Source organism: Meriones unguiculatus, chromosome 2, assembly GCF_030254825.1.
Source record: "Meriones unguiculatus strain TT.TT164.6M chromosome 2, Bangor_MerUng_6.1, whole genome shotgun sequence".
Classification (NCBI taxonomy): domain Eukaryota; kingdom Metazoa; phylum Chordata; class Mammalia; order Rodentia; family Muridae; genus Meriones; species Meriones unguiculatus.
In genome coordinates, this window is record NC_083350.1 from 142,881,417 (window position 1) to 142,896,173 (window position 14,757).

General features: G+C 49.1%; 2 protein-coding genes across 15 annotated transcripts in view; both read left to right on the forward strand.

Annotated features, from left to right (window-relative positions):
• The window catches only part of LOC132652461 (uncharacterized), a 607,788-nt gene that overhangs the window by 548,597 nt on the left and 44,434 nt on the right, over positions 1–14,757 (forward strand). For 10 of the 14 annotated variants that reach the window (XR_009590060.1, XR_009590063.1, XR_009590070.1 and 7 more), the window contains one exon: positions 5,953–6,066. The exons of 3 other annotated variants lie outside the window; for them this stretch is intronic. The gene's annotated coding sequence lies outside the window, so the exon portion shown is untranslated. Of the gene's footprint in view, positions 1–5,952; positions 6,067–9,488; positions 9,643–14,757 lie in introns of all 14 variants that reach the window. One more of the 14 variants, XR_009590064.1, reaches the window with a different exon arrangement.
• On the forward strand, positions 2,760–5,257 carry Sox2 (SRY-box transcription factor 2). The gene has a single exon (XM_021642036.2). The coding sequence runs from the start codon at positions 3,144–3,146 to the stop codon at positions 4,113–4,115; it is 972 nt and encodes a 323-aa protein (XP_021497711.1). The 5' UTR covers positions 2,760–3,143; the 3' UTR covers positions 4,116–5,257.

The window sequence follows — 14,757 nt, forward strand, 5'->3', positions numbered from 1 at the left end:
ACCCTCTTTTAAGTACATTATTATAGAGTTCAGGTGCAAACACATGCATCTGAGAATTACAGACCATCCCAATGGGGGAAGAAAAAAAAAATCTGCTTCTTCTTACTAGCCTTGAAAGAAAGATATCAAGACTAAAAAAAAAAAAATGTTACTTTATCATCTTCCATTATCAGTATTTATCTTAATAAATATACCATTGTCCACATCAACTCGGTTTTTTTTTCCTTCAAACTTAATTATCCATAAGCTTTTTAAGTTTTCAGAATAATGCTATTAAGCATCGACACACACACAATCACAAAGTGAAGGCTAGGCCTGCCCTTCGTGGCGAGCGGACAATCATAATTCATTCATACGTTGAATCTCATAATTTATACCTATTTTCCCCTGGTTTAACCTCCCACTAATCTGGCGGTTCTATGTACATTTCTAAGTTAAGCAAATTAAATTTGATTCTTATGATTTGGTCCCACGGCTTATATGATATGTTAACTTTTCTTTTGTTTAGATTATGGGTAATTAGTTTGATCTTCCATCCTCCTCATTTTTTTTTTAACTTCAATTATTTCCACACACCTTCTTTTAAAGGTAAAAAGGATGGTCTTGGGAAAGCGAATCCGCCAGCAGGGGGCGCAGCAGCCACATCCCAGAAACTAGGCGCGCTGAAAAGTCGGTGGCCGCCTTCCCCAGCTGAACCTTTGCTCTGGTCTCCAGAGATTCGTGTTGAGCGTAATAGTACACCCCGATTAAGCTGAAAACAATGCTTTTAATTTGAAGAGTCTCAAATATTTACGCGTTTCTATAAGTCCTTTCCGGGTTCCCAAGAACTAAAGCAACCAAAACTTAAGAAGAAGCTGGGGCGGGGAAGAGGGTGGAGCAGAGAAGAAATTAATTTATTTCAAGTTTGCAAAAATTCTTCACCACAACTTTTCTGGGCCTAAAGTGGGTATATTTAGCTTTTGAGCGTGACAATAGCGGCCAAGCCTGGGAGGGTAGGAACTGGAGGCTTGGGGGTGGGGGGAAGCGGGGGTGGGCAGAGAGGAGAATAAACAGGGCAGTTTGTAAGGACAATGAGCGGAGCGTGGCCGGCAGATACCCTTCTCAACGTTTTCTTTAGGCCGAGTTGGGGTAGAAGAGGGGAGGAGGGGCCGGGAGAGTATTGCAGAAAAAAAAGAGAGAGAAAATAAGTAACCCTGATGGTTTAAGCTCTCTATTTAAAAAAAAAAAAAAATGACAACAGGACTTTTTCCCTTCTCTTCCCCCTTTTGTACCCAAGTGCGTTTTAGTCACAAAGGTTCCAACAAGAGTGGAAGGAAACTTAGACGGGGCTTTGTTTGACTCCGTGTAGCGACAACAAGAGAAACAAAACTACCTATTTGTAACGGACGTGGTGCCATGGCTCTGGGTTTTTTTTTTTTTTTTTTTTTTTTTTTGAGCGCCTGCCGATTGAAATCTTTACGTCCGGACAATGGGAGATCGGCTAAAATTACCCTCTCGGGTCTTGGGCGGGCAGGGTCCTCGAGCCCCTACCCCCGCCCCCAGCCCATTCTCCTGCAGCCTGGGCTGGCTGGGGCCCGGGCTCCCCGCGCTCGCCGCCTGCACCTGCACCTCGGAACCCCGCGAGCCTGCCAGGCCCCACGACCCCTCGGCCCGGCCCTCGCGGCTCCCACTGTGCCAGTCGGCAGGGGCGATGCCGGCCGCGCTGCTCCCATCCCGGGAACGGGGCGTGGGAGGGAGTTGGGGAGCGCAGCCCAAATGCCACCTCCGCGCCTCGCGGCGGGACGCCAGGAAGTTGCGTGACCCTCCCCCACCGCCTGCACTCCGCAGCCCCTCTCCCTCTCCCTCTCTCTCTCTCTCTCTCTCTCTCTCTCTGCACCCGTTGGATGGGACAGACCGGTGGAGGAGGGAGTCGGGGTTGGGGACACGTGCTGCGGTCCCTTGAGCCACACCTGGGTCGGGCTGGGAGAAGGCTGTGAACAAGGCCCAGCCCTAGCCTAGCTCTGTAGTCGGTCACACGGGCAAAAAGACTCAAGTTTGGGAACGGGGCAGATGCCCGGCGAGCCAGGAGGGCACCGAGGCCCGAGGCCCGGGGCTGACTTCTGGTCTGTACCGTGGGAAGAGGGGGTAGGAAGAGGGCTTGGGACGGAGAGCCGCAGCGCCGTGGCTGTGGAGGAGCGGAGGAACAATGGCACGCCACCTCCGGCCCCTGCCAGCTTCCTGAAATACGAGTTGGACGGTCGCCCCGAACCACCCATCGTGGGCCCTGCCCCACCCCGGCCCCGGCTCCCCGCGCCCCCATCCTGACTCATGTACCCAATATTCCGCAGCAAGGGGGGAAAGGAGCTGTCGCCCCTGTGCCGTTTTACCCACTTCCTTCGAACAGGCGTGCGCCGTGACCTGTTGCTGAGGAAGGGAGGGGGGCGCACAAAGGTCCCCCCGCGGCCGGCTGCGGGCTCCGGGCCCGCCTCCCCCGCGCGGCTCACGGGGCACCGCGCTCCTCCGGGCTCGGCTCGGCGGCGCGGCAGGCCCCGCCCCCTTTCATGCAAAACCCTCCGGCGAGGCTGGGCTCGGGCGCAGGAGCCGGCGCTCGCTGATTGGCCGCCGGAAACCCATTTATTCCCTGACAGCCCCCATCACATGGATGGTTGTCTATTAACTTGTTCAAAAAAGTATCAGGAGTTGTCAAGGCAGAGGAGAGAGTGTTTGCAAAAAAGAAAAAAAAAAAAAAGGGAAGGAAAAGTACTTTGCTGCCTCTTTAAGACCAGGGGCTTGGGAGAAAGAAGAGAGAGAGAGGAGAGAGAAAGAAAAGGAGAGAAGTTTGGAGCCCGAGGCTTAAGCCTTTTTTTTTTTTCCCCAAAAAAACTAATCACAACAATCGAGCGGCGGCCCGAAGGAGGAGAGCGCGCCTGTTTTTTTGTTGTGTGTGGTTTTTTTTTTTTTTTTTCTCTTCGTCCGGTTGCACTTCTTCGCCCGTCTCGAGCAGCTCCGCTTTTCTTTCCCCCGTCAACTGTTTTCCTCCGGCGGATCCTCGGCGCGCAGGGCGGCGCACGGCCGACGCCCCCGCGCGCGGCGTCCCCCGCAGTCCCGGCCAGGGCCGAGGGTGTGCGGCCTCCGGCGGGCCGCGCCCGCGCCCCAGCGCCCGCATGTATAACATGATGGAGACGGAGCTGAAGCCGCCGGGCCCGCAGCAAGCTCCGGGGGGCGGCGGCGGCGGCGGAGGAGGAGGAGGCAGCGGCGCGGCGGCGGCCACCGGCGGCAACCAGAAGAACAGCCCGGACCGCGTCAAGAGGCCCATGAACGCCTTCATGGTGTGGTCCCGGGGCCAGCGGCGCAAGATGGCCCAGGAGAACCCCAAGATGCACAACTCGGAGATCAGCAAGCGCCTGGGAGCCGAGTGGAAGCTCCTGTCGGAGACCGAGAAGCGCCCGTTCATCGACGAGGCCAAGCGGCTGCGCGCCCTGCACATGAAGGAGCACCCGGATTATAAATACCGGCCGCGGCGGAAAACCAAGACGCTCATGAAGAAGGATAAGTACACGCTCCCCGGAGGGCTGCTGGCCCCCGGCGGCAACAGCATGGCCAGCGGGGTCGGGGTGGGCGCCGGCCTGGGCGCGGGCGTGAACCAGCGCATGGACGGCTACGCGCACATGAACGGCTGGAGCAACGGCAGCTACAGCATGATGCAGGAGCAGCTGGGCTACCCGCAGCACCCGGGCCTCAACGCGCACGGCGCGGCGCAGATGCAGCCCATGCACCGCTACGACGTCAGCGCCCTGCAGTACAACTCCATGACCAGCTCGCAGACCTACATGAACGGCTCGCCCACCTACAGCATGTCCTACTCGCAGCAGGGGACCCCCGGCATGGCGCTGGGCTCCATGGGCTCGGTGGTCAAGTCCGAGGCCAGCTCCAGCCCCCCCGTCGTCACTTCTTCCTCCCACTCCAGGGCGCCCTGCCAGGCCGGGGACCTCCGGGACATGATCAGCATGTACCTCCCCGGAGCCGAGGTACCGGAGCCCGCCGCCCCCAGCAGACTGCACATGGCTCAGCACTACCAGAGCGGCCCGGTCCCCGGCACGGCCATTAACGGCACACTGCCCCTGTCGCACATGTGAGGGCCGGACCGCGAACTGGAGAAGGGGGAGAGAGGTTTCCAGGAGAGAAACAAGGGGAATTGGGAGGGTTGCAAAAGAGGAGAGTGAGGAAAATCTGGTATGCTCAAAAAGGAGAAATTAAAAAGAATTTTAATTATTTACCCGCAGCAAAAATGACAGCTGAGGACCACCGATCCCATCCAAATTAACGCAGAAACCGTGATGCCGACTAGAAAACTTCTATGAGAGATTTTGGGACTTCTTTTTGGGGGGACTATTTTTGTACAGAGAAAACCTGAGGGCGGCGGGGAGGGCGGGGAATCGGACCATGTATAGATCTGGAGGAAAAAAACTACGCAAAACTTTTTTTTTTTTTTTTTTAAAGTTCTAGTGGTACGTTAGGCGCTTCGCAGGGAGTTCGCAAAGTCCTTACCAGTAATATTTAGAGCTAGACTCCGGGCGATGAAAAAAAAAAGTTTTAATATTTGCAAGCAACTTTTGTACAGTATTTATCGAGATAAACATGGCAATCAAATGTCCATTGTTTATAAGCTGAGAATTTGCCAATATTTTTCGAGGAAAGGGTTCTTGCTGGGTTTTGATTCTGCAGCTTAAATTTAGGACCGTTACAAACAAGGAAGGAAGAAATCTATTCGGATTTGAACATTTTTAGTTTTAAAATTGTACAAAAGAGAGAACATGAGAGCAAAGTGCTGGCAAGACCATTTTCGTGGTCTTGTTTAAAAGGGCAAACGTTCTAGATTGTACTAAATTTTTAACTTTTACTGTTAAAGGCAAAAAAAATGTCCATGCAGGTTGATATCGTTGGTAATTTATACTAGCTTTTGTTCAGCCCACCTTTCCGTTTTGTTCAGATAAAAGATATGGAATTACTGTGTTTGAAATATTTTCTTATGGTTTGTAATATTTCTGTAAATTGTGATATTTTAAGGTTTCCCCCCCCCTTTATTTTCCGTAGTTGTATTTTAAAAAGATTCGGCTCTGTTATTGGAATCAGGCTGCCGAGAATCCATGTATATATATTCGAACTAATACCATCCTTATAACAGCTACATTTTCAACTTAAGTTTTTACTCCATTATGCACAGTTTGAGATAAATAAATTTTTGAAATATGGACACTGAAATTATGCCTGAGTCTTTTATTTCTTTGGCTAGCCAAGCTAATGCATAACTTCTTGGGAAATTAGAGAGCTTGTTCAGCCACCAAAGTCTTGTAGTTACCAGCAATGTCGGTTAGTGTTAAAACTGCAGAAGAAACAGGAGGTGGCTGGGTGATTAATAACGGGGAACTGAAATGCGCTGTCATTTCTAGAACAGAAACTAGAGGCATACGTTCTAAGTCCACCCCCTCCTCTGCCGAGCGGCGTCAATAACTGCCGTGTGGGCTTAAGCTAGCTCGTAGCACTTGTTGCCAGAACGACTCAATTCTGAAATTTTTCGTGTAGCTTTAAGCAGATGGGGTATTGAGCCAAATCAGAACCAGGTTGGCTGGGTTTGTTTTCATTTTCCTCACGACACAATGGCCCTTTTGAAATGCGGTTTATAGGGGAAAATGATGCTTCTTGTATCGGAATAATTACAAAGTAGACACGCCGAGCGTTCCACCCGGTAGGCGCTTGGGCCACTCCGGCCCTGCTATTGTGTGAGGAAGCAAGTTGGGTTTTTCTGTCTTTTTTTGTTTCCTGAGTTCATAAACTTTATCCTCTACGTTTTTCGTGTTTGGGATGAGGGAAAAGCAAAGACCGGCTTGCAAAATTCCCTTGCTTATCGTGGACTTTTTATTTATTTATCCCTTCCCCCTCTTTCTCCCCCCCACCCCGGATCCCACTTCTTAGTTTGGCGGCGCGGGTCCAAGCCTGTAGTCCCAAATCGGATAATCTCTGCAACCGGTTACACGCAAAAGAAGCCAGGCAACAGACATATCACAGAAGAAAGCTCTCCACTCCGAGGTAGATATTTCGCATTGCGCGCCTCTGATCACATTTGGACATGATTGTGCTTTTGATCTGTTAACTGTTTTACTACAGTAGAAGAGAGAGGGGGAGGAGAGAGGGTGGGGAAACGAGATTGGATTTGCTGTTTTCTTTTCGCCCCAGGAAAAGTAAAGAGAGGCTGGCCACGTCCTGGGCCGGAGCGGAAAAGTTGGGGGAACCGCCGTGGTCTTTAAGTTAACCAGCGGGTTTTGCTGCAGACAAGGCCGCTGGCCGGGCTTCCCACACCCTCCCCACTTCTCCTAGCCTCGCTCATCTTCTATCCAAAGGCACCGAGGACCAGGAACGGGCGTCCTTACGAGTTCTACACTTGCTTCCCTGTTTCTAGAGCGTCCGCTCGCTGCGCCTCTGCTGAAGTTAAGATCCTGTGGCGCCTTGCGCCCTGCAGCCGGGTACCGGCCGCAGCCTGCGCTCTCAGCCTCTAGGCCTGTGTCGCCACTTTTGCGAGAAAGTAATTTCTTTCTTGTGGAGCTGCTAATGTTCCCGTGGAGGATTATGAAGGTCTCGTTTTTCTGTGTTTATATTTCTTCTCGGTCGCTTCACTTCAGGTGGACGGTGGACTGTTCTTTATTTTCGTTTTTAGGGTAATGTTATACTGGGAAGGGACATTTATTCAGTTCCCAATCCAAGCTAGGCATTTTCCCCTCTAATTAATGCAGAGACTCTAAAAGAATTTCCTCGGCCAGGCCAGCCATTGTGATGCATATAGGATTATTCACGTGGTGATGAGCACATTCGCCAGTTCTTGCTCACACATAGGAATAAAAGAAACTTTGAATAAAGATCCAAGCGATGTGTTGGGGGAAGAGGGGACAATATCCCCGGAATTCGAGCCAATGGACAGTACAGAATGTATATATTTGAAAGTAAATATATCTTAGGGGTATGTATAAAGTTTATAATAATTGACCTGACTCATCCTCCAATTTAAAGAAACAAAAAGACCCAGTGGATCTGACCCAAACCAGACACTGGGAACATGCTCAGGTTCTAAGATGTTTTTGCTTTTGCAAGACAGAAGAGCACATTTTTAGAGCTGAACTCATTTAAGTCATTATCACTGCAGAAAAAAAAGGAACCCCATTCTCCCCCCCTTATCCCACCTTATCCTCAAACCAAATAGTCTAAAAGTAGAAGCCAAACTATTTTCTTTACAAATATAGATGCTTTTGATAAAGTGCAGCTAAAGAGAAACGTTCGTTGCATTATCCATTTCCTTAAAATGGTTCTCAAGATGCATGATTGCATCCCTAAGTTAATATTGCTGAGCAAATAAATTTAAAGAATAATTCAATTTTTGAGAAGAGGGATAAAGTCATAATTCTACCAAGAGACGGCTTGCTGCTGTTACTGGATTTAACCTCTTCGCTAGGAATATTATTCTGGTCAACGAGACTTAATTTTCAGTCAAGAAGGTGAATTTAAATGTTGCTTTGACTTTACACACACACGAGAAGTGTGTAACAGGGTGAGCATATGATCTGTTCCTGCTATGTCTTCTCTTCCATACCAGCCCCCTCCATATCTTAGAGTGTTAAAATATTTTGCTGAGCGGGAGTAGATTAACAAGGTTCCTTTGCCAATACCGGGAAGCTGGTGTCACGGACCATCCCCTGGGAAAAGGGCTCATATTAACCACTAAATGAATATTTGACAAGGGCTCACTCGGAGGTATTATTACTATAAATGTGTCCCTACTGGACTTTTCAAGGTCAAAGAGCAATGCTTCAATTAATTATTTAGACTGCTAGTAGATTTGGATGTAATAGCTGTACTTATTTCTGGAAAGCGACACATTCTTGCAGTAGGAAAATCTCCCGAGACTGTCCATCAGAAACATCTCAGATGGAAAGGTGTGTGGAGCCCTGGCACTCCAGAGCTGACTTCTTTTATGAAACCGTTTTCTGGGCCAAAATCTTTCTCTCTTTCTTCCCCCCCCCCCACACCTATTTCAGGGACTATTTTTGGTTTAAAAGGAAAACAAACAAACAACATAATTTATGTCCATTTCATCACCGTGTATGGCAAGATCTTTAGAGTTTGTGATTGGGGTGAGGTGTGTGTGTGGGGACTGGATGGTATTTTACATAACCTCTGCCTTGTCTAAATAGCAAAGTCATAGGATTTCATAGACCCTCCTTGACAGGCTTTGAACTTAGGCAGGGTACATATTCCTGTTTGGCAATAAAAGCAAAGGTTTGAAATGGAAGACACCAGGCTTAGTGTGCCGAGTTCTAGTAATGACAGAGTAAGTGGGGGCACCAGGCAGTACCCCCTTCTCCTATTGGTCTGAACAGGGGGGTGCATTCCTGCCATGTTACCGGTTTCTCTGTGACCCTAGGTAAAATGGTAATCGAATGATTTTGAGAGTAGGATTCCTTCACAATAATATAAATTGAATGAATAAGAGATAAGCTGGGTGTAGTAATTACAGCCCAATTCATTCAGCTTTTCAGAACTTTTGTTGTAGGCGCTCCATTGACTGGGTTTGAGCTGCCAGTTTTCTCACATTAAAAGGAGCTGATCAGCGCCTGGGGGTGGGGGGGCGAGGGCTGCTGCTAAACTGCATGGCTATGGGGTCTTCATTTAGAACCATTACAAGAGCGAAATTAAACCGTGCCTTTGTGGGCACCGGGTTTTTACTTTTCAGCTGCTCACAGTCTATAGTTAACTGCTCTGAGATTGAGGTCTGACTGTGTGGCCTGATCACCTGCTAGTTGGCATCTCTTATCTAATGTCTGTCTATCTATCTATCTATCTATCTATCTATCTATCTATCATCTATCTATCTCAGTTGTAATTGAAAGCATTTTTCTCTCTGCACCCTCCCCCATTTCTTGCTTTGGAAAGTTTTGAAAATAGGCACTCATATTTTTCTTCCTGGAGTTTCTTTTGCATAGAACTCTTTTAGCCAAGACTTGAGCTCAGCATTTCTCATACCCCAACCCTACTATTACTTTAAAATAATTTGCATCTCTGTGGGGGAGGGAAGGTTACTTTATTTTTGTTTGTTTTTGGCTGCCTTTCCTCACTCTTGGACCTAAGATTTCTTTATCCGGCTTCACCTGGGTCTGGGGTTGGGGATTGGCTTCATATTCTTTGCTTTCTTTTTTTGACCTGACTTGAAAGATGTCTGACTTGCCTCTCCCTAGGGACCCTGTCTAGGAGATGGATCCCTTAAAGAAGGGAGAAACTCTGACCTTTACTGTGAGAGTCTGGAGAATGTCCAAAGGCACACAGCCTCTGAACAATTTTTAAAATAAAAAGCTCAACAGAGCTTTCCAAAGACAGGGAAATGGCTCGAACTGCAGGATTAAGTTGACATCTTTCATAATTAATTTCTATTAAAAACTTTCCCGGAAATGTGTCCGTGACACCAGCCGGGAGCCTCCTCTCTCCTAGGGATGATGCCAGCTCTGGTATTGTTATTCTCCGCGAGGATATTTTCCTTCTGTGGCCTTTAGAAAATAATGGACGACTCGACTTTCTTGTTTTGACTAAAGAGACTTCTCTTGGGGAGACTGGCGTACGCAGGTAAGCAGGGATTTCTCTACCCAGAGCCCTCTTTCTGTGTGAGGTTCCGGATGGATTCTACTTTATATTTTGGTAGAACAGGAATAGTTCTAACTTCTTGGACGCTGGCTGGTGTCAGTTACTATAAGAAAGCAAGCGGTAATCTTTTTTTTTTTTTTTTTTTTTTTTTTTTTCTTTTGAGGGACGCAGAGATTTATTTGCTGTTTCTGGGCCAGCGTTTGGGCTAGAGGTAGTTTTTCCAGTTGGCAGCCAGGTCAGGTGATTCAAAAGCTCGGAGGGGCCGTTCGTTTTTATGACCCCATCTGCTTGTCTATAGCAAGTCAAGTGGGCACGGATGTATAAAGATTTCGGCGCTTTGAACCGCTTCTGCCTCCTTAGGCCCAGGTTCGGCAGGGCTGAGCTGAGAGCTCGCCAGCCTCCTGCAGGCTCCCTGAAGGGAAGGGACTGCAGGGCCAAGGCCTGGAGACGCGGCAAGCCGAGCCAGTGGCTGACCTGGACTGGCTAGGACCTGACGTCACCGCCGCCAGCCCCCACCCCCCACCCCCAGAGACTCCAAGAAGATGCTGAGGGGTTTCCAGTCTCTCTGCCCTCCCGCAGCCCTGCTCTGAAAGTTGCCCGAAATGCTGGTACTGCGTCGCTGTTATAGAGTCCTCTGCCTCCTGCGCGGGAGTAGTGCTAACCTCCTGGCCTCAGAGATGGCTTTAGAGCCTCTGGACCCTCCAAATCAGAGAAGTTGGTGTCTTCTTGACATTTCACCCGAATCCTTTGCCTGTGGCCAAGACTTACCAGGTCCTTCCCACGGAGGATCAGAGGGCACAACTGTGGGAAGCTTTGAGAGTTTCTCTTTGGGTGGGGGCGGGGGCCGATGCAGGCTGTAATGAGCCAGCCCACCATTCCCTCAGGTGTGAAGTAGAGGTGGCTGTCTGAGACCACCTCCTACATTCGAGCTGGAGATGTCCTCTCTTGTCTAGCAGAAGGAGGTGAGAGATTAGGGAAGCACGTGCCAAGTCAGCCTCAAAGCTGGATACAAAGACCATTTGGGGCCTTTTTTTTTTTTTTTTTTTTTTTTTTTTACTGGTCCTAGGCAGTGACTTTAGGCTTGGGGGAGGGAGTCACTCTTCCTTCTCACCTCTTTATCACCTGTTCTGACTTAGGATCAGCCTGGGAAGTCACTTTGAAACTGCCATCCCTGTGATGGAAGAATATTGGAAGGAAGAGTAAATTGGCACTTGAAACTGGAGTTGCCTCCACCCCCCTCCCCAGAGGGCAGTGAAATGGTGACTGTTATGAGGAAGCAGTGACTCCCCCCCCCCCCCCGCATTCCCACCACTGGTGGCCAGGCCAGAGAAGGGGGCGATGCCCCTACCCCTACCTTGTGATGTCAGGATCTGCAGCCGCTCTGGGAGGCCTATCCGGGAAAAGAAACACCAGAGCATTCCTGGACAGGCCAGAAAAGTTAACTTCCATCAACACTCCCGAAAGGTTCAGTTTTGGAGGCACCTGACCTCCCCCACATTCAAATGGCTGATCTCTCCCATAAATAACCCCAGGTCTGCTCACACACCCCTCACATACATCTGCAGCAGGATTCTTCCTTTACGTGTGCTCAGGGTTTGTCCTGAGATCAGAATGACTTGGTCAGCTGTGGGTTGTTTGTTTGTTTGTTTGTTTGTTTATCTTCAGGCTCTTATCAAATTAGGCCAGAGGCCTTTCTAGACCGAACCATCTGTTTCAGCCTTTCTGAGTCTCAGCAGCAGATTCGGGCCTGGACTTCTCAAGTCTCCTGGCTCGGATGTCACGGTGGTTAGAACTGTTGATCCCAGCTTCCCGTTTCCAAGTTCTCCATATCCACCCCTGAACACTTACACAGCTTTAAGCCAAAGCTGCATTAGACCCACCTCAAAATACAACAGATAACGTGGTAGAGTCAAACACTGACTGTAGACATTCCCCGAGAGAGTGAAGGATGGGAACTGTTTAGTGGCTGGATGTGTCTAAGATGGAAAAGGCCTTTGGTGTCTCTGTAGGAGCATGGCCCAGGATTTATTTCATCCCTTAAATCAGTTTCATATTTTTTAATTCCCTTTCAAGGCAAAGGGTCTGGAAACCGGACTTTATATTCTGATGTGGGCCCAGGCTATCAGAGTAATGATTCAGCAAGAATCAGCCAACAGCTCCAATCTGGGTTATTGTGTAACATGACAGTCCAGTCAGAGTGAAGCAAGCCTGTCTCCTCAAGGTTTCCTTTTCTATTGTCTCCCTTTCCTCTCTCCTTCAGAGAAGGTACCTCAAAATCTAGTCTCCTTGGGAGTGTGTTTACTCTAGCTTCTGGTAAAGTAGACTAACACTCTCCCGTCAGCTTTCTAAACACCCTCTCAACAGCTTTGTGAAATAGTGCAAAAACATTTTGGAGTCCAAGATGGCAAAGTAAACCTGAGCATATGGAGGGGAGCCTTGGTTGTGAGGAAATGGATTTAAATGTTTAGCTCACACTTCAGGCCTCACTGCTCCCGTCTTCCCCCCTCAGGAGGCGGCTCCTGGTACTTGGGTGCCCTACCTCTTTTAGCAAGCTGGTTCCCCAGCATAAATTATGAATATATATCCAGTGGGCCCCTCTGCTGAGATTAATTCAGGGCCTAGTCTCTCTTGCATGTTTCTACTTTGATTCTTATAGAAAGTTCTCTCTGCGCTGTAAGCAATGTCATTCCACAAACTTACTATTTCCATATGAACTATGGAGGTAAGTTTCAATGAGGGGGGGAGAATCAGGTAATCCCCTCATCTCCTCTCCCCCCTCAGCCCAGGAAGCTTTCCAAGTTAGGACACAAAATATTTCATGGTTAGTCGTGTGAGCTTCTAAATTAGCTGCATATAAAGTATTTTAAGATTTTTTTTTTTTTTTGGGCTGTCACTGGCTGGCAATACTCATTTTGTGTGTGTGTGTTGGTTTGAAAAGCAGGAAGAAATGTAATGAATTGAGTGCTGTCAGAGATGTCTTCTGTTTGAACAATCTGCGATGGGCTGAATGGCAGGGACTCCCTCATCCAGTGCAGGTGCAGTAGAGCTGGGAAAGGGGGAGGGGCCCTCTGTTCCATCCAAAAGCAGCGTTTCCCACAATAGACCACACACTGGTGGCCAGCGTGACATCGGCTCACACTTACATACTTTTCCCCCATCCACAGTTCTGAACCGACAAAGTGGTCATACAGTGGCCTCACATAGGTTCCTTTAATGAACATTCTGAGGTTCCTATGGCCAGCATTGAAATCCATGGGCCCCGGGAGGAACAAATAGACTTTTTCATCGTGAGTTCCAAACTCAAATCTATCGCTGTAGATATTAAAAGTAAGCGGATCTCTCTGCTCTCTCCCAATATCAATGCCCGTATGGCCCAGATGTGCCAGGATCTGAGAACTCTAAGTTAAAAGTTTTTCTGAGACTACTTAGGTTCCAAGCCTGGGTCTTGCAAGTCCTGTGAGATCAAACAGGAAAGGAGAGAAGGCATGAATTTCGTGTATTTGTTTAAATGTAAAAGGACCTCTAGTATTTTATTATGCAGCATGAGAGGGCTAATCCTACAAATGAAGGCACGTTAATCTTGCTGAGCGCAGTCCTGTCCCCTTTTGAATTGGTTTTACTGGGGAGAGGGGTGGGGAGGAAGAGAGGGGGTCAGGAAAGGCGGCAACTGTTTTAAAACTCTGGACAGAAATGCGACCACCCTTTAGCTGCCCTTGCTGGCAAGGAGCAGACGTTAGAAGAGTTTTCGTTTCACACTGGTGTAAGCTCCGGCCTGGGTGCCTCAAGTTTTAAGGGGAGTTATTTAAGAGTGAGAGGCTACTAGGAGCTTTGCAGTCCGGCCGTTCTTCTCGTACTTTGCTCCCCTCCCCCCGCGGCTTGGCCGGATCTTAGTTTTGGATCTGAACATTTAAGGGGAGGCAAGATACATCCCTCAGCACCACCCTAGCCTGTGACATGAGGGTGACATCAAGGTGGCCCAGCTAATAAATGGTTCCCATTTGTGCTGAGGAAAATTACTGCCTGTTTACTTACAGTTAAAACACATCCCTCTAGCCAAGAAAAACATCAACTTTCCAACGCCCCTCCCCAGTAAAGCCTGTTTATGATTCCCTTAAACACTTCGGTTGGACCGGGAAGGCCCCCTTGCTCACCTCTGCATGGGTAAGAGTGAGAAGCTGGAGTGCGCCGGGTGGTTCTGAAAGGCACTGATTGTAAAGGCCAAATTCTTTAAAACCCCGAATCACGGGAGAGATGTCTGAGAGCGAGAGTGAGACCACTGGCCCCTGGCCTCACGGTGCGTATGCCTATGGCGCCTACTTAAAGTGCAGGCCTAGAAGAGGTGTCCCTGCTCCCCCATCCACAGCACCCGCAGCTTAGGCGCTAACGTATCTTCCGGCCGGTACACACCCACAATTAATCTTTCTTATTAAAGCCTCCATTCGGTACCCAAGGGGCAACTCAAAGCTATTTAGATTTCCTTGGTTGGCTGCACAGATTTAAGTGGGCAAAGAGTTATAAACCTAATAACAGAGGGCGCGCGCGAGAGGGATTTGAGTAGAGAAGACGCAGGAATCACGAAGGGGGGGGCAGTGCTGGAAGGATGCTGTGGGCCTTGCCCACGTCTGGCGTCTGCCTCGGGTTGCAACTGGGGCTGTGGGGAAGGCAGCGAGCCTCCCGCGCGCGCGCCACGCGCAGCATCCTCCAACCGCACCTGCATCCCACCCCTCTGCTCAGCCCGCAGGTACTCAAGGCGCCCCTTCTCTCCCAGAGAGACGCCATCCTCAAACATCCCCCAACGCGGGAACTTGCACAGAACCAGGAAAGGTTTGCACTGTTTGGGATTAATTGAGAATAATTAACACTGGACACGGTTAATCACCACTTCGCGGCCCTCTCCCTCCTTTCGGGCCTGTGGTGTTGGCCTCTTTTGCTCCGGCTGACGATGCGGGTGGGTTTTGCTGGTGAAAGTGAAGACGTCGCGGTAGCTGTCACCCAGTTCGGCTGTACTTTTTAAGCGCTCGCATATTGTTTGATTACTAATTCGAGTTAATATGATCTTTATGGCAACATAACAGTGGATAATTGGCCTTTTTTTCT

Bases quoted from the DNA above. Each gene is read 5' to 3' on its own strand.
- Sox2 (XM_021642036.2), top strand. From the start codon at position 3,144: ATGTATAACATGATGGAGACGGAGCTGAAGCCGCCGGGCCCGCAGCAA.